At 49.4% G+C, this 22,414-nt stretch overlaps 1 protein-coding gene across 3 annotated transcripts in view; it reads right to left on the reverse strand.

The window, feature by feature from the left end:
- Positions 1-22,414, reverse strand: part of Lmo1 (LIM domain only 1) — a 37,725-nt gene that overhangs the window by 13,146 nt on the left and 2,165 nt on the right. Inside the window, exon 2 of one of the 3 annotated variants that reach the window (XM_034498173.2) lies at positions 19,551-19,810. The exons of 1 other annotated variant lie outside the window; for it this stretch is intronic. In XM_034498173.2, the coding sequence (XP_034354064.1) occupies positions 19,551-19,575 (25 nt within the window). In that variant the 5' untranslated portion in view covers positions 19,576-19,810. Of the gene's footprint in view, positions 1-19,550; positions 19,811-19,892; positions 20,091-22,414 lie in introns of those variants that run through there. One more of the 3 variants, XM_076940589.1, reaches the window with a different exon arrangement.

Raw genomic sequence — 22,414 nt, forward strand, 5'->3', positions numbered from 1 at the left:
CATGGTCACCCAGTCCACCTGCTTATAATGACCTCTCTGTGAGTCCGTTTGCAGCATGGTGTTCACTAGGTCAAGGAAGGGAGGGAAACAGAGGCTGTCTTAGTCTCCAGCTCCCTACTGGGGTAGGGGAAAGTAAGGCTAGGAGGCAGGGCTGGACTAATGAAATAGTGGTCAGCTCAGGGGAGGGACTGACACCTCTAAAGTCAGAGAGAGGGTGGGTAGGGAGTAGGCATTTGAAGACTCATGGCCTTGGCATGAATTCGGTTCTGTCATTTTTTCCAGTTTTGCCTCAGTTTACTCAGTGGCTAAATGAGGAGAGACTTTCAAAGATTCATTTAGATCATAGACACGAAATCCTTATTTATTTATTTATTTATTTAGTTAGTTAGTTAGTTAGTTTTTTTTGAGACAGGGTTTCTCTGTGTCGCCCTGGCTGTCCTGGAACTCACTCTGTAGACCAGGCTGGCCTCGAACTCAGAAATCCACCTGCCTCTGCCTCCCAAGTGCTGGGATTAAAGGCATGTGCCACCACCGCCCGGCAACACGAAATCCTTATAACAAAGTTTGACACAATAGCTTAAGACAGTCAGCTATGAGAGTGTATGGCTGTCTATGCTAGGATCAAGCAATTCTGTCTCTAGGTCCTGGGGAAGGGGGCAGAGCTGTTTGGGAAGACTGCTGAGTTCCAATGCTGGGTGACAAAAGTGAAAGGGAAGGCTCCACTCACAACTGAGAGCTTGTGTGTCGATGATGGGGGCAGGGGTGGAGATGGAAGGTTCTGGAGGGGGCCTGGCACAGGACAAGACACTGGAAAGTAGTCCTACAACACATTCCTTCTCTCAATTGCCAAGTCCTGCCCCCAGTAGTCTACAACAGAAAGGACTGCCTGGTAGTTTCCCTAGCACCTGCTGCCAGTCCCAGAACACTCAGTTACCCACTCGGCTGAAGGGTAATTCTCCATATCAATCCTTCCTGAGTGCTACAGGGTCACTGTGAGCCAGTGGTCAGAAACCCCATGCAATCTGCCCCCTGACAAACCCCAGAGTGACCACGAGTGGCACAGACACAGGCTGCTGTCAGGAAGCTTCCATGCCCAGCCCGCTCTGTCCAGGAACCATGATGGCATTACTCTGTCTTTTTCCTAAACAGTGGGGAAAAGTGAACTTTTCTTAAGCCCCTGAAGACCCTGCTAAGGAAGAAAGCTCTGGAACCTATTGCAGAGACAGCTAAGGACAGGATGGGCTGCTTGGGAGCTGAGTGCTGACTCAGGCTCAGCAGAGTGGAGCCCCCTGGGGAGCAAATTCCAGTACAGTAAGAGCAGGAGGCACTTATGCAATGGGCTTTGGGAGAGGCCAACTGTCCTTAGCATCTTTCATCAGAACCTACAAACCACTGTGACCTTGATATGTCTAGAGGTAGAAAGTGCTGAGGCCCTGGCTGGGGAAGAAAGCTAGGCCCTGCATGGTCTGGAGTGTGGGCTAAGAGTCTTGCAATCTTCATCCACCTGGGCACTTTTGACAGAACACCAGATTAGTGGTTTGCAAGCAACAGATTAATTTTTCCACACTAGGGCCTGGGAGGGTCAGAACAAAGGCACTGGCCTGTCCATTGTCTGATGAGGGCCTGCTTCCTAGCTCATGGGCAGCTGTCTTCCCACTGTAACTTCCCACACCAGAAGGGATAAGGGAACTCTCTGGGCTCCCATGCATAAAAGTATCAATCCCATTCATGCAGTTCTAACCTTAAGGGTCATATCTCCTATCCACACTACTGTGGATCTTGGGATTAAGCTCAGGGATTTGGAGGGGACACATACATTCCAGGAGCCAGCTGAGAACTTTTTAGATAGGCTGAGAGGAGGAAACACCAAGACTGGGGCAGTTGAGGCAGTCTTCTTTGGTCCTTAATCAGGAACAGGACACACAAGAAGTGTACGTGCTCATTGAAGTTCGTTAACTGGTATGGTACAAGTATCCAGGGTGGCCTCTCCCTCTCTGTGACAGGAATGGGTATCTTTTTTGTTTGTTTCCCTGCAGTCTCAAACATAGCTTAAAGGCTATAGATCTAGGCAAGGTGACGGTGTGGTGGCCCATGCCTTTAGTCCCAGCACTTGGGAGGCAGAGACAGGTGGATGTCTGAGTTCGAAGCTAGCTTGTTCTACCAAGCAAGTTACAGGACAGCCAGGGCTACACAGAGAAGCCCTGTCAAAAAAAAAAAAAAAAAAAAAAAGCAGCTAGGAGCCCTGATTACCAGCTGGTCTCTGTGCCCCACCTCCCCTTCATAGTACCCACACTATCATACCAACCCCATCTACATGTTCTTAGAGGAACTCAGCATCAAACGACACGCATGCACGTACACACATACCACACACACACACCTCCTGCTCCCCATCCTAGCTAGCTCTTCTGGTTCTATTTCCAGAGTCACTTTTCTTTTTTCTTTCTTTCTCTCTCTCTCTCTCTCTCTCTCTCTCTCTCTCTCTCTCTCTCTCTCTCTCTTTTTTTTTTTTTTTTTTGCCAGGGTCTCCTGTAGCCCAGGGTGGCCTGGAACTAACTATGTAGCCAAGGATGGCATGGAACTTCTGATCCTTTTGCTTCTACCTCCAGAGTGACGGAATTGCAGGCATGTATCACCAATACTCAGTTTATACAGTGCTGGGCATCAAACTCAGGGCTTTACTCATGCTCGTCATTCTACCAACTGGAGTAACCCAGCCCCCACTCTCTCCTTTCACCACACTCCTGCACAGGCCCTACAAGCCTACTGCTCTACAGCTCATTCTTCACTGGGCAGTGAGAGAAGCTTTTCCAAATAAACCAGGCTGGTCACTGTGCAGCTTGGAACCTTTCCTCAGCTTTCAGTACAGTGAGCACGATACACCTGCTCTGCACGGAGCCTGCAAGAGCTTCACGCGGTGTGGCCCTGCCTCCCCATCCCATTCAAAGCTCCACCACACTCCAGATCCAACTCCTGCCTCAGGGTCTTTGCACATGCAGGCTCTTCAGTGCTCGTTGCTGTCCAGTCCTGGAGCTTAAATATCAACAGAGGGGGCTTTTCCACCCGCCACACTCTCTCCTTATTTAAACCACCCACTCTCTGCCTGTCATTTCCTTTTGAGTTTTCGATAGCAACTGGCCATTGCTTTTGTTTCCCTTCGGAAGGTGTAATTCTTGAGGCCTGTCTTCTCTACCTCTGTTCTCCTAGTACTGAACCTGACAGCAGCCTTAAGCATCGCTTCAATAAATGAATGAAGAGACTTAATGGCAGCTATCCAGATATTACTGGCAAGCATCTCTGGCTGGAGTGGACAGATTTATGCAGGCAGGTCCCGGGGGGTGGGGAGGGGGCTGGTGGCATACTGCTGCCCCTCTACCACATAGCCCAAGACACTTGTGGCTCTGTGGTCCAAAGAAAAAGGAAGATGTATGTATGTATGTATGTATGTACATATGTATGTATGTATGTATGTACGTACACACGTTTGTGTTTTTAATGGGTGCCAGGGAGCAAATGTGGGTCCTCACGCCCATGCTCGTATAGCGAGTACTTTACAGACTGAGCTCTTCTGAAGTGAATTTTTGAGAGGTGCATCCCAGGGCTCTACTCCATGGTTCCTTTACACATACCTACTCTGCCCTCCTCAGGGTGTGGCAGGTAGAGCTGCAGGGTTCATGGGTCTGTGGGAGGCCAACAGCTCAGTCCTTTCCTCTTTAGCTCTGTCCTGAACCCCTTGGCTCCTCACACAGACCTTGCCTACCTTGCTCTTCTCTGAAGGTCCTGTGGGTGTATAAATATGACCACTTTCCCCTTGTAGCCTAGGCTGAGCCTTTAGCAGCCAATGGGAAGAAAGACCCCCTGAAATTTCCTATAGAACTCCAAACCCAAGCCTTTTTCTGTCTGGAGTCCCCCCAATCTTATCCCAGGCTACAGAAGCCAGTCCCTATGTTCCTTAGAGATGTGTTGCCTGGAGCCACACTTCTGTGAGAGAGCAGAGGGATGTGTCTGGAAGCTGTGTTCCCCAGACAGTGACTCAGCTACATCGTGGGCACCTGTAAAGCCAGCGTCACCCATCTAATGAAACGGGGTTCCCAAGAGGCCTACAATCTCCACAGAGGAGGAGGAGGAGGACCCACACTCTCAGACGAGTCTCAATTTCACAGCATCGGGGACATGAGCACCAACTCGCTGAACCAGAAAACGAGAGTCTGGCAGGAGCTGCAGACACACCGTGAGCGTCGGGGATCAGAGATTAGGGCCCTTCAAAATCAATTTTGAATTCAAAGTTTTAAATGTGTTCTCCAGGAACAAAGAGGAGACCCTACAGTCTGGCTCAGCCTACCCAGCTGCTGGGCTCTGCTTCCTTCTTGAAGCAGCAGAGCACGGCTCCTGCTAACTACTATGAGACAGCGGACACTGGAGGAAGACAAAAAAAAAAAAAAAAAAAAAAAAAAAAAAAAAAGACAGGGAACTTCTAGGTACAGGCTAAAACAGCATAGGGCTGTGGCTTCCTGCTGACACCCCAGGGGCTGCTAAACCCCTTCTCTGTGGAAGGAGTGGGAGGGTCCTGACCTTCTGGGAAGCAGTTTAGATGGTAGACTCTGAGGTGGGGTAGCTATGGATTCTAGACCAGCCATGGGCTCCCAAAGGGAAGATCCTTGTTCAGAATAAACTTCCCTTCTAGTAAATGGAGGAAGAGGACGTAGAGCACAGCCCCAAGGAAGTGTGTGTGTGTGTGTGTGTGTGTGTGTGTGTGTGTGTGTGTGTTGTGTGCTGGAGCACAGTCTCCAGGAAAGAGGAGGCCACTATGTGGCAGTCAGGAGAATAGATTACTGCTAATGCAGCTACCAGCTGTACCACATGGTATCTGTAGCTGGGAGCTGCCTGTTGGTCAAGCTGTCATCTGTCAGGCCATGTCTGGGGGGACTGTGAAGTCACCACAATACATAGGGCAAAAGGCCTCATTAGGAACCTGGGCAGAATAGACTACTCCAGCCAAACTCTGAAGAAGGCTTCAGAGCTTGTGAGAGAAAGGCTTTGGGGTCCAGATCATCAGAGTGTGCTCCAGGGATTCCAGATTGGTCCTGTGCTCCAACTTGGGGCTCCTTTTTCACCTATAGTCAACCCGCAGCTGACGTCTTCTCAGATTCTGCATAGGGAAGCCACTCTCTAACAAGCTTCAGGTCCCAGTGTTTCTGCAAACCCAGCCTCCCCTTACTTCTCCTAAACCTCAGGCCCTCTTTATACTATGGTGGTCCTAAGACATAAACCTCAGTAACCATGAAGCATTCGGCAGGGGACAAAGAGTTACAGGAGCATCGTCATCTTGTAGTGGCTTCATGGGGAACTCCTTATTGTAAAAGGAACATTGAACAGCAGCTGGGGTTCCCAGACCACATAGGGGCAAGGAGGCAGGGACCCCCTAGCTTGGGAGTGGGTTGCTAGCTTTTCAAAGAAATTGCAGCGAAAGCCTGGGTAATGCTCCTTTTAGTTACAGCATAAACTGTGGCGATAAAGCGTACCTGGGGAATGTTTAGAGAAAGCACTAATGATTTCTTCCCCAGTGGTTAATAAATTCACTTCTAGATCAATTTGTTCGCGATAGAGCCCGGCGAGCGGAACCCGCACGGCGGGCACAGCGGAGTGTGTCTTTTTCAGTATAAATGATTTATTACGATGATTAGCGGCACATAAACAATTTAAAATACAACGCTAATTAGTTTGGGGAAGAAAGGAGGGGAAAAGCCACCCTGCCTCTCTACCCATTATGTTCTACTTCTCTAAGTATGTACTTTTTAATTAAATCCAAATGTCACAATAAATTTAAAGTGTTTTATTACCGCTCAGGCTAACTGAGGCAGTCAGGCAAGGCCCACCCCACCCCCAAGGCATCAGCAGGCAGGGGTGGGGGATGAGGGTCAGGGGCACCAGAGGGGCAGGCTCACATCTTTCCTCCAGGGTGAGATCTCCATGGACTCCTGCAAACCCCTCTAGGTTTCTAGCAGCTCTGGACTGGCAAACACTAGAATCTCCCAGGTGTCTCCAACCTTCTGCTCACCTTCCCAGTCAGTCTAAGGAGAATCTCCTCCTTCAAGCTTTTGCTGAGCAGTCTAGAAAACAGTCCCTTCTCCACAATGGTCCCACACTGTCCTCCACCTACTTCAACCACGCATCCAGACAACTTTACCTAAAGGGTTCCCGTGTGCCCCTCTCAGGGTGATCATCTGCTATGGGGACGCCAGCTTCTGTGGTGAGGGAATACAGCACAGAGTTTAGGGATTCTGACATGCCTGGGTTCGAGCTGAGGCTCTACCACTGACTAACACGGCAGACTGGTCCTTTAGTCTCTCTGAGAACTTCAGCTTTTCTATAAGCAAAACCGGAGCAGCCGTACCCAGCTTACAGGGCAAAAAGAATGCAAAGCACTAACACCCACACTTCTTCACATGCCCCACAAGGAAATATTACTTTGCAAAGCACTCAAGGTGAGCTGAAAGAGTACTAGCCCTATGCCACAGACCAGAAAACCGAGGCTAGCCAGGTTACAGTGAATCCCAGAATCTGACAAGGACCAGATGGCAGGTAAACTCACTTCTGGAAGCTGGGACAACTAAGGAATTTTTCCCATCAACAACCCTGCTCATTTTAGAACAAATGTCTTAGGCTGAGGAGACGGATTAGTGGATAAAACACTTATCATCAGAACCCACATAAAAGCTTGAAACTATGTTGCGTGAATCTATAGTCCTTATCCTATTACAAGAACACAAGAGGCAGGGATGGGAGAATCTCCAGAAGTGTGCAGTACATCTAACCCGGTATGCACACAAGAGGCCCTGTCTCAAATAAGATAAAAAGCAAAGACCAATACCTCAGGTAGTCCTCTGATCTCCACATATGTGTCATGGTATATGGACATCCTGTCACAAGCACACAGGTACACCCACAACATACACACACACACCAACCACAAATATCTGTAAGCACAGAATTTTCACCACCCAGAAATTCTACTCCAAAGTACGTTGTGTCCAAGAGAAATAAAAATGTTGGTCTGAACAACATGTTTAACAGCCAAGGAGTAGAAATAATCCAAATGTCTATCATTTATCATTTGGCAAATGGATAAATAAAATATACGTATACACAGTAGAATATTATTGAATATGAAAATGAATGACATACTAATTATATTAGTTTATCTTCCCAGGGCTTTATTAAGAGAATGTTAAATCTTAACCACTAGACCACCAGGGATGGGCTCTCTGTTGAAGCATCTATGCCCTTCAAGGACTAGGCCCTATCTGTCACCAGGGCATGCCTGTAGGGAAGGGGCCGTCTCTCAGAACCTTGAACCTGTTCTATGTAGGCCAGTGTGACTATGCACAGTGGTATGTGAAGTGCGGCATGTGCTCCATGGGTCATCAGAGCTATATAATGGCGTACGCACAATGACTAGGTCAGAGTGGGGGCTGGGGAGAGATAGTGCCCTTTCCTGGGACCTGTGAGCCTTACTTGGGGCAGGGTTCAAGTTTGGATGAAAGTTCAAATCCCAGGCACATGGGTAAGAGGGAAAGAGGCAAGAATGTCCTTGAAGGGGCCGGTTTAGCAGGGGGTGCCAAGCATACGTTGTGGCAGAAAAAGGCCCCTGCCTCTGAGTATGGGCGTATGGGCTAAGGGCTGTCTCCACAAAGGCAGGCTAGCTTCCATGTCTCTCACCTGTGGAAATGGCCTCACGAAGGAGACATTCCAGCTTTGGTTTATGAGAGGAATGTCTGGGCCTTCATATTAACAGGTATGTGTCCATTTTTTATGCATGAGGCTGGCTCCTAGGGGTCTCCATGGACTCATCATAAGGGGGGGTCTATCTCAGGAAACTGTACCTTAGGAAAACTACCCTATAAGTCTCCAGAATTCTTCTCAGATCTTGAGGAGCTGAGGACCAAGGAGATGTCAGAGGGAAGGTGGCCCGAGTTATGGTAGGTACTCCTGGCTTTCCAAAACCACCAGCAGTTCCTCGGTCTTGAAATTTGTGCAGGGAACACTGAGCATGCTGTAGGCCCTAATTTATATGTAAGAAAATCAAGGATCAGAGAAGTTAAGTGGTATGCCCAGGGTCACCCTGCAGTAGGCAAAAGAACAATTCCCTGAGATCTCACAGACAGAGGGTGGCAGAGCAGGCATGGGACAAGAGCTGTGCCTGCCACCTCCTTAACCAGTGAGCTACCTCTGCAGTAAGTAGTCAGACCTGCATGGAGCTCTTATTTCTTTTAAAGAATTTTGGATTCCAGATCTGCAGTGTCTGGGCCTGTGACCTTGGAGGTTCTCTCTCCTGGAGACTAGACATTAACACACCTCCTTCATGACCAAACCAGACCCCTTTCCACCGCCTCCTCCATAGGACCAGAATGCAAGCTAGGAAGGAAAGTAAGGGAAGGAACAAAGGACACGTGTGCATAGGAGTGGAGAGTGATCATCCGCAGAGCTGAAAGGGGGTCCCCTCCTCCCACTGCATGCTCCACTGTCTGCTTTTAGCTTCATCCCTTCCAGTGCATTCTCACAGAGTGGCCCAAGTGATCTGATAAAGCATCTTGATTCTGCCTAAAGCCCTTCAGAGGGCTCCCACTGACCTCCACAAGAATCTTCAACCCTAACCAAGGCTCAGCTCACAGTGTGGTTCTGTCAATGATTACCACTGCAGTCATACCCATGATGCTTTGAGCTCTAGTTCTGACCTCTCTGCCTACTACCTCATCCTGGGACAAATGAGTCTAAGATTTGCATTGACCTTACACTCTGGACCCCCTTCACCTGCTGGCTCACTCACCCAAATGGATTCACCAAACCCCTCCTATTAGGATCTTGTTCTTGAGCCCTGTATTTTGATAATAACTATACCAGTGGTGGTGGTTTTAATTAAGAAAGTAATTCTTAATACGCTTCACTGGGTCAACTGAATTTCTTGATCAATTTTTCTGTTCAACACTATAAAGCCACACCCCCAATTTATTTGTATTATTTTCATCAAGATCAATTATTTTAACGTTTTTTAGTGACTGCTTGGTCCATGACTGGGTTTTTGTTGTTGTTGTTTTGTTTTTTAGCTCATATCAAATCTTGTAAATTAAAGTGTTTGTCACTGTTGAGACTTCTTTTGTGACAATTATTTCTCCCAGAAAATATTTCCAGAGCCAGCTTCTGCAGATCTAAATGTTGTCAGGAAGATTTGATTCTTCTGTCAATTTTTAGCCAATAACATATTTTACCAGGTGCAGGTGTGACTGTTGCCAGCTTAACTCTGTGTTAATTATTTCAACCGATTTTAATTTTTTCCTAGATTCTTTTTTTTAACTTAGCATTTTCAATAATATTGAAATGAGATATTATTCTTGTGGGTAAGACAGCCTTGCCATGAATTTGATAAACTCCGCCTGAGATCAAAGAGCAGCATGAAGGCATCCTTGGGGCAAACAGGCAGGTGAAAGCACCACACTCTATACTTGAGCCGATGCCAGGTTGCAACCAGGTGCCCCAGGGAGCCCTGCCCCCTACCCAATGCTCCCCAGGGTCCTGTCCTCTGCCAAGAAGAGGCCTCACAGATGGGAAATGGCTTCTGGGTAGGGGAGGCGGGTGTGCAGCTGCCTGGAAGAGGTAGCCTCCCATCAACAAGCAAAGAGCCCAACTGTCCAGCCACCCTGCCAACGTAAATGGGAATAGGACTTGCCCCAAAAGATCCTACTAGGCAAAGGGCCAGGATGGGGATGTTGGAGTTCTGGCTCTCAGCTCCATGCTCCTTAGGCGCCTGTGGGAGTGCTCCAGTCTACAGGAGTCCTGTTCCCTCACACGGGAACTGTAAAGCCATCTCTGCCTAGACTACCTTATAGGTCTGTCTTCATCTCACCCAGCAAAGCCATTAGAGATGGAAGTTCTCAGCTAACAGCTACAAGTAGGCTGGCTCAGAAGGGACCACCCTTACCTCTTCCAAGGTGCTGAGAGAGAGGGTAGGCTCTGAGCAACTAAGTCCCACCATAGCTGCTCTTCAGGACCCTAACTGATCTGAGCATATTTACCACCTTTTAAAAACAAAATTAAAAGGAAAAAACCCTTTAGTCCAGAAGCCTCCATATCCAGAAGGAATGTCTATGTATGTGTACGTGAGGTAGGGATATGTGGTGTGTGTGTGTGTGTGTGTGTGTGTGTGTGTGTGGTGTGTAAGTATGACTGCCATCAATTCATAACACTAGAGCCAATCATTTCCCATGCTCCTGACATACAGGGACCTTATCCCAGCCCTGTCATTTACCCACTTTCTGGGTTATGCATTTCCTACTCTGGGAGCAAAATGAAGCAGTGGAAGAAGGAGAATCATAGGCACCCCTGGCATTGGTTGGTTGGTTGGTTGGCTGGCTGGTTTTTAGACATTGTAACTTCCAGACAGAAGGTAAGCTTCCTACAACTGGGTAAAGTGCAGGTAGCCATTGGATACCTGAGCCCTAAGGTGTAGTAAGCAGAAGCTGACTGTGACTTCCTCTTTAGTTTCTACTGGAGGCCTTCAGAAAGCAAGCTGCCATAGTACAGAGGTTTCTGTGCGGTGCTGAGGCTCACAGAAATGAAGGTATTGTCACCTGCAGTAGGAAGCCAAAGAGGCCTCTAGCCCAAACCACCCATGAACTGAATCTTTATGGGCAAATAAGAGAGCTGAAAAGTGATCATTTCTCCAGGTGGATCTGAGAAGAGTCTGTACCTCTGGCTGACAGATACCATCATTACCATCTCTGAGAGGCTCTGAGGAGCCACTTGAACTGCCCCCGCCCCCTGTCCCACAGAATTGAGATGACAGCTGTGTACTGTGTCAAGGTGCTAAGTTCCAAGCTTATCTGTCACACAGTGGTAACTAATCTACCACCATTCAGGCCACTGAGGGGGTTTACAGACATATCCTACCCTGCGGGCTGGCAGCTACGAGCTTTCTTCAGGAGGATAGGCCTGGCAAGCAAGTGTGGAAAGGCTAGACTTGAACCTAGTCTATCTGACTCAAAACCTGTGTGAGATCCACTTGTTTTTCAAGATAAAACAGTGGATCAAAGAGTTCAAGCATTCTCTGGCATTCACAGGCAACTTTTGTCATTTGACACGAGGGATGGCCTTATACTTATATATCCAAGAAAGAATGGAATTTGAGTTGGATCAGGGTGCAGGTTATAGGTCCTGGGAATCCAGGCTAGCAAGGTCCTGAATCCTCTGGAAAGCATAGGTTTCCCCACCAACACACACACACACACACACACACACACACACACACACACATATTTCACTGGAGTCACAGAGAGCCAACCAGCAAGGTTGAATTATTAAAACTCCTTTCTGGAGTACCATGTGGATTTTTCTCCACGGAGACTGAGAGCAGAGGGGCGGCTGCTCCTGCCACACAATATTAAAATGTCACGAGTTTAAGGCCTGCGTTGGTTGAGTCATAAGTTATCAGCACCCAGTGAGGGCCGACAGAAAGCCTCCCTTAAATTATTAAGCAGAGAGCGTCAGACTGTAATATTTTGCTAAACCAAAGTACAGACACAGACAAAGATGTCATTTCAATATTTGAAACCAGCAAGTTTAATTTAAAATAAGAGCAAACCAATAAGCTCAGAACATCGTGGTGCATGAGAGGAAAATTATACTGTGGGGAGGGGGGAGAGAAAGTGGAAGGACTTAAGAAATTTATAAAAGTAATCTCCAAGTAGAAATTAGAAATCAAGGCCTAGAAACAGAATAACACAAAAGAAATATTACTGTCCACTTTCTAAATCAATATAACACCGCTCCACGCCGGAATTACCATGGTAACTCAAGTAAAAAGAATCAAGCAATTCTTATTATTTCAAAATAAAATCACAGCCTGAAGCCTGGGTTTTATTACAACCACTGATAGATCGCTGGCTTGTATTTATCTGAAATATTGCTTTTCAATCAGCTGGTTTATGAATGTACACAGGCCTCTCACCAGCCCACTTACTGCCCTGTTTTGAGGCCAGGGGCCAACCGATGACTTTGATGTGTCCTGCATCTGCATATGTGCTCCAGTTAAAGCTAGCCATGGAGTTTCACCCCCTTCCAGGCTGTAACTGTGCAGGACAGAGGGAGGTGGGGAGAAGCAGTGGAGATGGACTCATCATGCTCCTACCCCAAATCTTGTCTTTGGTGGAGCGGGTCCAGGGCTCCAAGGTGCGCGCGCACACACACACACACACACACACACAGAAGCACAGACATACACACAAACACACAGCTCCTTCCCACCCCAAACAGGCTCCACCAGGAGTTCTCCTCAGCCCCAAGGGTGGAGGATGGGAAACGAAGCCAGCAAGTCAGAGAATGAGCTCAGGGCTCCACCGTCAGATCTGGTTTCACAGCCCAGCTCTGATACTAGAAGGCTGTGGGATCTGGGACCAATCCACAGGCTCTTGTATCATGTCTTCTTATCTGTGAAATAAAGAGTGGCTTCTTTCTAAAGTTGTTATGGGCACTGGATGAGATCAGAGGGCGGATGCTGGGGATGGATGGAAGGTTGGTTCTAAAACTGACTGATCTCCACACCTCTTTGTAGCCATGTCCTTCATGATACAAGCTGCCACCTCTTATCTTCAAGGGTAGAACCTGTTTCCCAACCTCTTGAACCTGGGATGATTGTGATTTATTTTTGCTAGTGGAATATATCATAAGTGACACTATCACCATGCCAAACAGTGGCCTCGAGAAGCCTGGTATGTATCCATTCTCTCTAGATCCTTCTGTGTCATGATAACTAGCTAGGTGACATGGCTAGAGGATGAGGGTCCTGAGTCTTATTACTGCAGCATCTAACTGAACAGCCTCCTCCAACCTCCAGGTTTGAGTAAGCCCAACTAACAGCAGAAAAAACACCCCAGCCTAGCCCAGCCTAACTCTGCAACCCAAAGATCTGTAAGCTAAACAAGTGCTTATTGTTTCAAGCTGCTGAATTTTGGTTGGTGATGTAGCAATCATTGATACATAGGCATTGGGCGATGCCTAGTGTTTAGGGTTTAGTAAAATGAAAGCTGCTGTATGTTTATGATACCTAAGGAGTAAGAAAATCGCATTGCAGAGAGGAAATGTTCCCACGGGAAGCATGGGGCTTCCTGGTGTATTGCATTTGTGGACAGTAGATACCAGGTATAGCTCATGTTGTACAGATAAGAAAATGGACACCCAGTAAGTTCTCTGAAGTCACACAGCTCTCAACTAGCACCACAACTCAGGTTTTCTGAATCATGCTAGACTGTACTGAAATCATCAGGTCCCTCAGGAAAACCTGCTAGTGATGTAGCCCAGTAGGTCTTCACACTAGGCACCTGCCCCTGAAGCCTGGCTCAGCCTGCTCACTCCTCTTACCACCTGCTTTTATTTCTCTCTAGCTGTATCAGTCCCAGGGGCTCCCCCTTAGAACATAAATACAAGCCCACCAATGACAGACAAGCTTGTTGCTAGGTGGATGCTGTCTCTGAGCATGGTCAAATAAGAGGGAATGGCGTGTGGGGCAAGGAGAATAACAGGAGCAAAGGGATGGAGGCAAACACTAGGACGACATGGAACACAAGCCAGTGTGGACGCATTAGATCTACATTGTTTGGTGCAACGGTTGGGGTGGCAGACAGCCTTAAGCAGAATGAACGCCAGGGCGGCAGAGGTCAGCTCTCTCTGGCTGTAATAAGCACCAGGAGACAGATTGTGGATAGGATGCAAGATGGTAGCAGCAGAAGAAAGAGGGGGAGGTCCAAAATCCCACTGAAATGCAACCTAGACATGTGCTGAGAAGCTCAGCCATTGGCACTCCAGGAAAAGGGCCAGTTTCCCAGGTACAACTATTTGCCCTGTGCACAATTCCAAGCTGCTGATGTCATGTTACTGAGCCCAGGGTTGGAAGCAATGCACAAAATCAGCTTCTGCAACTATTCCAAGGTGCCGTCATGGTATGGTTGTATCTTGAGTAGGGACCTGCCAGGAGGCCTCCTTTTAGAAAGAGCTAGTTATGCCTGGTAATAGGAGGGTTCCCACATGCCTCAGTGTATCTGATCTCCATGCAACTCAGATAGGCAGGAAGGCAGGACAGGCTATGTCATACACACGCGTGGGACTTCTCAGCTCAAAACGCCCAGGACAGATGTGTGCCAATTGGCACCTTCTAGGAGGTCTTACATCTGAGAACAGTAGCCTGGGAGGTCAGTAACTTTCTTGCCTTGGGCAAGATACCCAGGCAGACATGCTGTTCCAGTCCATCTGATGGTCTGCTCCAAAACTCATCATGACTTGGGACCAGAAAGGCAGGCACATCCGCTAGACATGGAGACCAGAAAGACACTGAAGCTCTGGGTTCTATCTCTTCACATAACCCTGGCCAACTCTCTTGCTTTTTCTGACCCTTAATCTATGCCCCACCCAAATGGAAGTACTTGGAAGAGTATTCTTGAAGGTTTTCCCCATGGTGACATTTGACTTGAGGATAAAGGCAGTTTGTCTCCCAGCGATGACCAAGAGGCAGGAGGGAGAGTGAGGAGGGTCCAGTTCTCATTAGTGAACGTGCCACTGGACTGGGCCCAGGCCTTGCTTCAGACTGTACTGAAACTGAGCAGGGAGCAGAGATGCCTCATTTCCTGTTGGCAGAGTGTGTGCACTGACAGTACCTCATTTAATTCTGGTGACAATCTAGGCAGATGGAGCTGTTCTCATTGCAGAGGTGACAGGGTATGGAGGTGAAGCAGCCTCAGCCTTGGACAGAACATGGCATACAGAGCAGACACTGCACTAGCAGAGCTCAGCAGAATGGTAGAGGCTGCAGCAGGTCTAATGACCTTGTGTAACACCCCTTTCTCTATCTTCTGTCCTAACCAATCCTCGGTCTGCCTGAAGCCTTAATCAGAATGTACTGGGAGGCCCTGTGATCCTGGAGTACTGATCCAAGCAAAAATTTGACCTCTTTGTTACATAGAGGAAGAGATAGGTTTGCCATGTGTGGGGCGCCATTCAGGTGCGGGGAGCACCAAATCTCGGAACTTGCATTTGCTTAGAACTCTAACGTGGCCTGAGTCATTCATGGGCACCACTCTCCCCATTTCCATTACCACAGCTCTGTCTTCTACTGAAAGATGGCCTAGCCCATAGCCACAGCCAACACATGTTGCCTTGAGCTGGCAGCCCAGATGAGGCTGAATCTCAGGAGCCTTTCCCCCAGGACCACAAAGGGTCTGCATCCGATGTTCATCAGTAATTATCCTTCTGAGGCCAAAGCAAACCACGTCCAGGTCCTGTTCATAAATGCTGAGAGGCTCTTTAAATTAAAGAAGGTGGCACTGGACTGTCACTGGGTCTGATTCCTCTGGGAGAGGGTGTAAGGGAGGAAATGAATTCTCAGAAGAGGTGAGAGGTAGACCCCAGCACATCCCATGTGCTAAAAGTATCTTTGTGAGGCGTGGTTAGAAAGAGAGAGCAAAGGAGCCGGGCAGCTCCCGCAGCCACGGAGGCCAAGCAGGTGGCCATGCCAGTGCCGAGCCCCGGCACGCAAAGGGTGAAGCTTTTAGGCGAGCAGCGGCTAGTGATCTCAGCTTCCCTTGGTCTTAATGCTCCTGAAAGGCTCCCTGTAATTGGGCATCAGTAGTTAATGCAGTATTGACTGCATTACACGCTCCCGTGCCTCCCCTCGCTAATGCCAATTGCATCACCTTGTACAGTCACCGGCTTGCTTAGCCAATAGCCGTTAAAAGCAATCCAAATCATGAATCATATGGGAAACTTTTAGCAAGACACCGCCATCCAAGGAGACAATTTACAGTTGAGTTAATCTGGGTACATTAGTGAGACATGGATTCTGGACGACAGACCAATTTATGTTGTTTCCCTGTCCCCCATCCCCCTAAGTCCTCTGTGTGGGCGAATGAATGGCAGAGCAGGGGAACTGAGTGGAACACCTGCCTCTTTGCTCAGTGTTCTAGGAGGGGTGGGGGAGCCTCATCTTTACAGACTCTCGGGTTGGCTGAGTTTGTGCAGGAAGGGGCAGTGACTGTCCTGCTGCTTAGGATTTGTCACCTCTCTCCCAGCAGAGACTGGCTGCTGCTGAAGCTGGTTGTGGCAGGTGTGGAGAAAGACAACCGCTCCTGCCAAGCACTAGGTGAGTGCCAGGTGGAGCCCCCACTTTGCCACCCATGCTAGGCCTTTACTAGCCCTTAGCAGACTGCAGTACCCACTGGGATAGGGTCTCTGCCATAGAACAATACTGTGGCCTGCTCCTCCCAGTCTCCATCTCCACAGGCCACACTACTCTCTGTGGTCTAAGGCATGATGGGACAGGCCAGGAGGTCCTGCTGGCAGCAACCTCACAGACAAACTGAGTCAGCTGCCGAGGCTGTGCTCCTAGCAGTCATTAACAATTGAAGACTCCACTGTCTGGTCCTCCCCAACCCGGCTTCACTTCTCCTTAAGCATTTTTTTACTTATTAAAAAAATGCTCTGGGAATCATGTCTGCTGTTTAGTTCCACAATGTGCCTGCTGCTTCCTGTGGTCACCCAAGCTATCCTGCTGGGCTTTTACAGAGGCCGTTTAGACCCAGACCAGCCCTGCTCCAGCATGCATTTGGGAACATGCTGGCACTCCTAGCTGGGTGCCCTCAGCATCCTCTTACTCTTCAGTCCCGTCCTCACTCAGGGGCAGTGGAGGGGGGCTCTTCTCCATCAGTGAAGGTCAAATTTGATTTGCAGGGTTCAGGGCAGGAGTTTCTTTGCTCCCCTGGGACTTCAGTCTCCCCTGCCAACACTCTAAGTCCATAGTCTGATACCAGCCCAAGCTAGCACCTGTAGGTACCAGGGGAAGGGCTATTTTCCCAGGAGAGTTGGAGGAGCTCACCACCCTCTTGCTGATGGGAGACCCACAGCATTTAGAAAGCCCGAGAACCCTGAGTTCCAGTAAAGTGGAGATAGCCAGGCCAAGAGCAAGCATCCAAATGAAAGCAATTAATCTTAAAACCCGAAGTTTAACCATTTGCAAAACAGATCTTTCTGTCTCTGTGGTGACCCTTCACTGCTCGACCTAATGGATCACTTTATTAATAATGCACTGTGCTTAAAAGCAAAAAAAATTTTTTTCTGACGATTCAATACTTCAGAAAGTCTCTTAAACCCGTTGCTAGGGCAAAACGATTGATATTTTATTATCTTTCAGAAGTGCAACATGAAAGCCCTGCAGCCCAGCAGAGCGAGGGCTTTGGTCCTCTGCAGCTGGCAGACCCGACTTCAACCAGAGGATCCCAGCCTCTCTCAACAAGATGCTGAGATGCTGTCGGGTACAAAAAAGGTGTTGGGGGAGACGGATGGGAGGCCTGAGGTCCTGCTGCTGCCAGACAATGGGTGCTCTGCGCAGCAGAGGAACGCATCCCCAGGGCCTAGGGCATCACGTCTCCCATGTTGTTCAGGCAGCTGCATTCTGGGAGGGCAGAAGTGTTTATGAAGTTAGGCAGTAGGTGTGGAGAGGCAGGTAAGAGTATACACAGCTTTTCTTCATCCCCCAATGCAGATACTACCCAGGAACCCAGACACCCACTTTCCTTATGATGTCATAGACCCCAGAGACCAATAGTACCAATGGTGAAGGGCACCATATTATTTGGCTGTACAGGTAGGAGATAAAGTGAAGTTCTGGTGAGGAACATAGAAATCATATGCCCAAGATATCCAGTTACCCAGCAAGTCTGAAGGTCTCCAGGCATCCAATCCCTTTAACATTATTCCCAGAGCCCAAACCATTCTAAGGCAGATCCTGGGCAGAGGTGGAAATGGCATCTTGCCAACATATAGTTAATCTTCCTAGACTGAGGGCTCCCTCATACAAAACTCAGGTCTTCTGGGTTCTTGGCTTAGACCTGGGGAGCTGAGCGTGTGGAGTAACTTTAACTTTGGTTAAAGATGCACCCTGCTTTTCACACGTTTCTCACAGTGACAGTCCCTGTAGATAACCAAGAGAGAACTCTGGAGCTGGACATGACTGATCTGAAGTAACACAGGATAAGGAACTACTGATTAAAACAGCCAAATCAATGGCTCTTCTCTCCCTGTCTTGACCTCAGACCTCTCCTCCTTGCATTCTATATACAACAGGGCCAGCCCAGTACTCTGATGGCCTCCTGGAGCTCCAGGGTCACACAGAGGAGAACGTGCTGAAGATGCTGTTATCCTCCAGCCAGCCAGAATCATCCAGATCTCCTCTTTTATCTCTTCCTTCACTCATGCCAAGAGCCTGTCTTTGGGGACTTACCACCCCTATGTCATCCCTGCATACATCCACCTAAGTTGGACATTTTAAAGGCCTTTTCCTTCTGATACCTCAGAAGATATAGTTAGTCGGGGACAGTTGGATGAGACAGCAACCAACTGAACATTGGTATGACCTTGAACAAGTCACTTAAGTTTCAGTTTCCAGCAGTAGTCAGGACAGCCACACCTCAGTGGACAGAAGACACAAACCCAATGGCGGATTCCTGGGGATGCCCCATTACTCCTAGCCTTTCCAGTCCCCACCCAAATGGCACTAACAGTGGGTCTGTCAACAATCTTGCCCACCTTTCCCTACAGCACCTACAGAACACACAGAGGACCCGAGGCATCCTGGGGCAGCCACTCCCTGGACCTGGTGCCTGTCACAAGACACAGGCTGTATTTTACCTTCAAGACAGTTGGGATCCCCCAACCTTTTAGGCCACTTAGTGCAAGGCACTCCCAGCCAAAAATGACTTCTGGGTCTATGAGACCACCTGCTAGTGGTCTACAGTCATGTGACCTCTCAGCTCCGAAGCCCTCTTAAATACACCCAGGCTCTTGACCATACATCCAGGCCACCCTCAAACCACTCCCTCTGGAGTGTTACTGGCTCATGGCGGGACAATTCCCCTGGCTCAAACTCCCGCCTTCATATTCAAGGAGACATGAGATAGAGGCCATCACGGGAGACGTTCCTCTCACCAAGTCATGCTAGTGGGTAGCTTCCCCCACCCCCCACTCCCCCAGGACCCAGTTAGCCTTCCCCTCTTGGGCTTGCATCCCGGCTTTTGCGCGGTCCTCCTGCGCTCTCGCTCGCCCCCAAGCTATCTAGTTCCTTTCTCCCTGAAGCTGCTGATTTGCTGGGCACTCAGCGCCTCTCGGGTTACGCGGCGGGCGCGGGGGTGATGGCTGCGGTGAGCGAGGAGCAGCCGCAGAGACCAAACGCTCAGCGCCAAGCGCCAGGGCGCGGAGACCAGAGGGCACTCTGAACCTCCACGCCGCCCCGCGGCGAATCGCGTCGCCCCGCCCGCCAGTCCGGAGACCCGGAAACCTAGGGGGCGCGAGGCCAGGAGCTCGCTCATCCTTCCCAGGTCCGACCGCCCGCCCCGGGCCGCCGGCTGGCTCCACAACCCGGCGTGGCCCCGCGTCTGTATCCCTGAGTCCCGGTGCGTGGCATTCCGCGCGCCGCGGTGAAGGCGTTAGGGGCGTCGGGACCCCTGCCCGCCACCTACCGTCCTCCTTGTCCAGCACCATCATCTCGGGCGCTCCGTGTCCAGCCGCTGCTCGGCTCGGCCGGGAAAAGGGCGCCGACTCCGGGCGCGCTTCGGCTGGGCGGCCGGTCCTCCGGCAGCAAGCGGGCTCTAATTACCCGCTTGTCCGGCTCTTAACCTAGATTGCACTCAGCTAGAATTACATTCAGGAGTGAAGCACTTCGCAGATACAAAAGCAGTCTCACCTACTTTTGTGCCTCAGAATTGCAAGGAACTACGAACTGCAATTTAGAGAGAAAGAGAGAGAGGGAGAGGGAGAGAGAAGGGGGAAGAGAGGATCAGAGCCGTTTCTTTGATTCTCACCTTCTAAATGGCTCAATTTGCCCAGTATAATCTGTCTTAATGTAATTGCATTTGATAGCTCATAACCCTGGCTCTGGCAACGACACAGCTTTCAGCCTCATAAAGTGTTTTCCCCTCGGATTTAATCTGAATCTCAATCTGAAATTATATTCAAAGAGATGGGGGAATCTCGGCGGCCGACTCCCGCTGCCTTTCTCCCTCAATGTATGAGGTTTGCACTCCTGCTACTGAATAAATGCACACATTTCCCGAGGCCCCCCTCCCTGCCGGGTTAATGGGGAGTGGAGACGCGCGGTTGCCCGGCTCTGCAGCGCCACCTGGAGGTCTCTCCGCTCCAGCTCGGCGAATGACTCCGGTGTAGTACCAGGGTTTCTTCCTGGTCTCCTATGTCAGTCTGATGGACCCTGCCTGTCCCAAGCCCTTCAACCTTGATTTCTGTTTCCTCATAGGAAAGCTATTTCTCTAATCATGACTTCTCTTTACCAGATATGACTAGGGTTGCTGGTGGATTCTATAGTTGCTTGGCAAGGTTAATTCCTCTGCAGAGCACAAAATTCCTCCTGTGAGTCCTACAGTGACTGTCCCTGATCACAGCGGTGTCATGCTACCCCCAGTCCCACCACCCATCAACATCCTGATTCTGTGTAGAGGGAGAATTCTGTTTCAGCTTCTCTCTGAACAAGCATAATTGTCTGAAGGCATTTTTCCTTCTGCAAATATTTATTGAGAACTTACTATGAAGCATAGCACTGTTCTATGGCACTGGATATAGCAGAAAAGATTCTGCTGTGGAGCTGACAATTCTTGCTCACCCAGCAGGAAGGGAAGACAGGTCCAGTGCCTCTCCTCCTAGACTCTGCTTCCCTGGAAAACACTGTCCAGGCTGCCTACTCCAGGAAGGCCACCTACTTTTAAACCCCCAAGGGTGCCCTGCCCCCATCCCAGATATTCTAGAGCTCCAAAATGGGGGTGGAAACTATGACTTTCAGCTCAAGAAGAGCTCCAGATGGCTATGTTAGGAGCTTGGTCCTGGCAGTTGCCGAGGACTTGATTCTGGCGGGGTGTCGGGAGCTGGGCATCCATCCATTTGTTACCAATTAACAAACAGCAGATCTGGAAAGTCACTTCTCTTTTGTTGCCTCAGTTTCCCCATTTTTGTTGGTTTGTTTTTTGTTTTTGTTTTTTGAAACAAGTTTTCTCTGAGCATCCCTGGCTGTCCTGGAACTTACTCTGTAGATCAGGTTGACCTTGAACTCACAAAGATCTGCCTGCATCTGCCTCCCACGTGCTGGGATTAAAGGCGTGCTCCCAGCTCTGTTTCCCTGCTTATGAACTAGCCACATCTGTTTTGGCTCTAAAGGTGCCACAGAAAAGCATGTGAAAGGTAACTGGTGCTCCAGACAATGTGGGGTGAGGCACTATCTCATACACAGGAGACCAAAGGCGAGCCTTGCCCTTTCCATTCTAAGAGGCCCCCATACTTTAAAGGAGGATGGGGTGGGGAGTGTAGCCCTTCCTCACTCCTAGGCAGGGAAGTCAGGCTTTGAGGAGCCTGAAGAGCAGCTGTTTCTAATGAGATGCCTCATTCGCAGCTCAGAGGGTTTCGCTTTCCCCTTCATCTTGAATACTTAATCCTAATAGTCCTTGAGTATATTTGATGTTAAATATATCATTTTGCTCAGACTCGCTGTCCCTCAGGACTGTAAGCTTGATCTCTCCCCTGCCACTGCAGCCGGAGCTGTGCCCTCAAGGTGTGAGGGGAAGCCTCGCTGTTTCCTGCCCCCTGCCCAGCTGGTGTAGCCTCCACCCACCCCACCCCACCCCCACCCCCTCTCTCAACCAGGGCCAATCAGTGCAGCAGGGCCTGGCAAGGGCAGCCTCTTGAAGAATTATCTCTGGGTTATCTGGAGATATAAGGTCTGTAGTCTTGCTCCTGATCTCCAGGGGCCTACGTCTTACTTTGGGGTCCTGACCCTGACCCACAAATCAGGACTCAATCAACTTGGATCACATTCCTGCTCTCGTCTGAACCTCCACTCATGCCAGCTTCCAAGGTACCCAACAGGCAGCCACTTGGCCAACATCCCTTTGAGGAGTCAGGACTCCTGCTTCCCAGGCCTGAGGCACAAGGCAGTGAGCTACAGAACAGGTAGGGCATATCAGCGTAGAAGTGGTGCTGTATGTGAAGGTGGCTTGTCCCTACACCCTAGGTGGCTTCTCTACACCCTAGCTATGAGCATGGCCCCCCAAACTCGTTCTGAAGGGAGACCCCCAGAACTAAGTGGCAGTGCTACCCAGCAAGTCTCAGGGGGCTTAGGAAGGAGCCAGATGTGAGCTTCACCTGTAGGGTGGCCTCTCTTAAAATCATAGGTGGGCCCCACCCTCCTGTCCTCCCCCTCCCAGGCAGCTTCCAGGTCCTGGGAAATGACAATGATGACTGAGTAGAATCCTAAGATGCCCTGGGGCTGGAAGAGGCAGTTTTCACTCAACACATTCCACAGGTGGTGAGCCAGCGATCTCAC

Source organism: Arvicanthis niloticus, chromosome 1 (assembly GCF_011762505.2).
Source record: "Arvicanthis niloticus isolate mArvNil1 chromosome 1, mArvNil1.pat.X, whole genome shotgun sequence".
NCBI lineage: Eukaryota > Metazoa > Chordata > Mammalia > Rodentia > Muridae > Arvicanthis > Arvicanthis niloticus.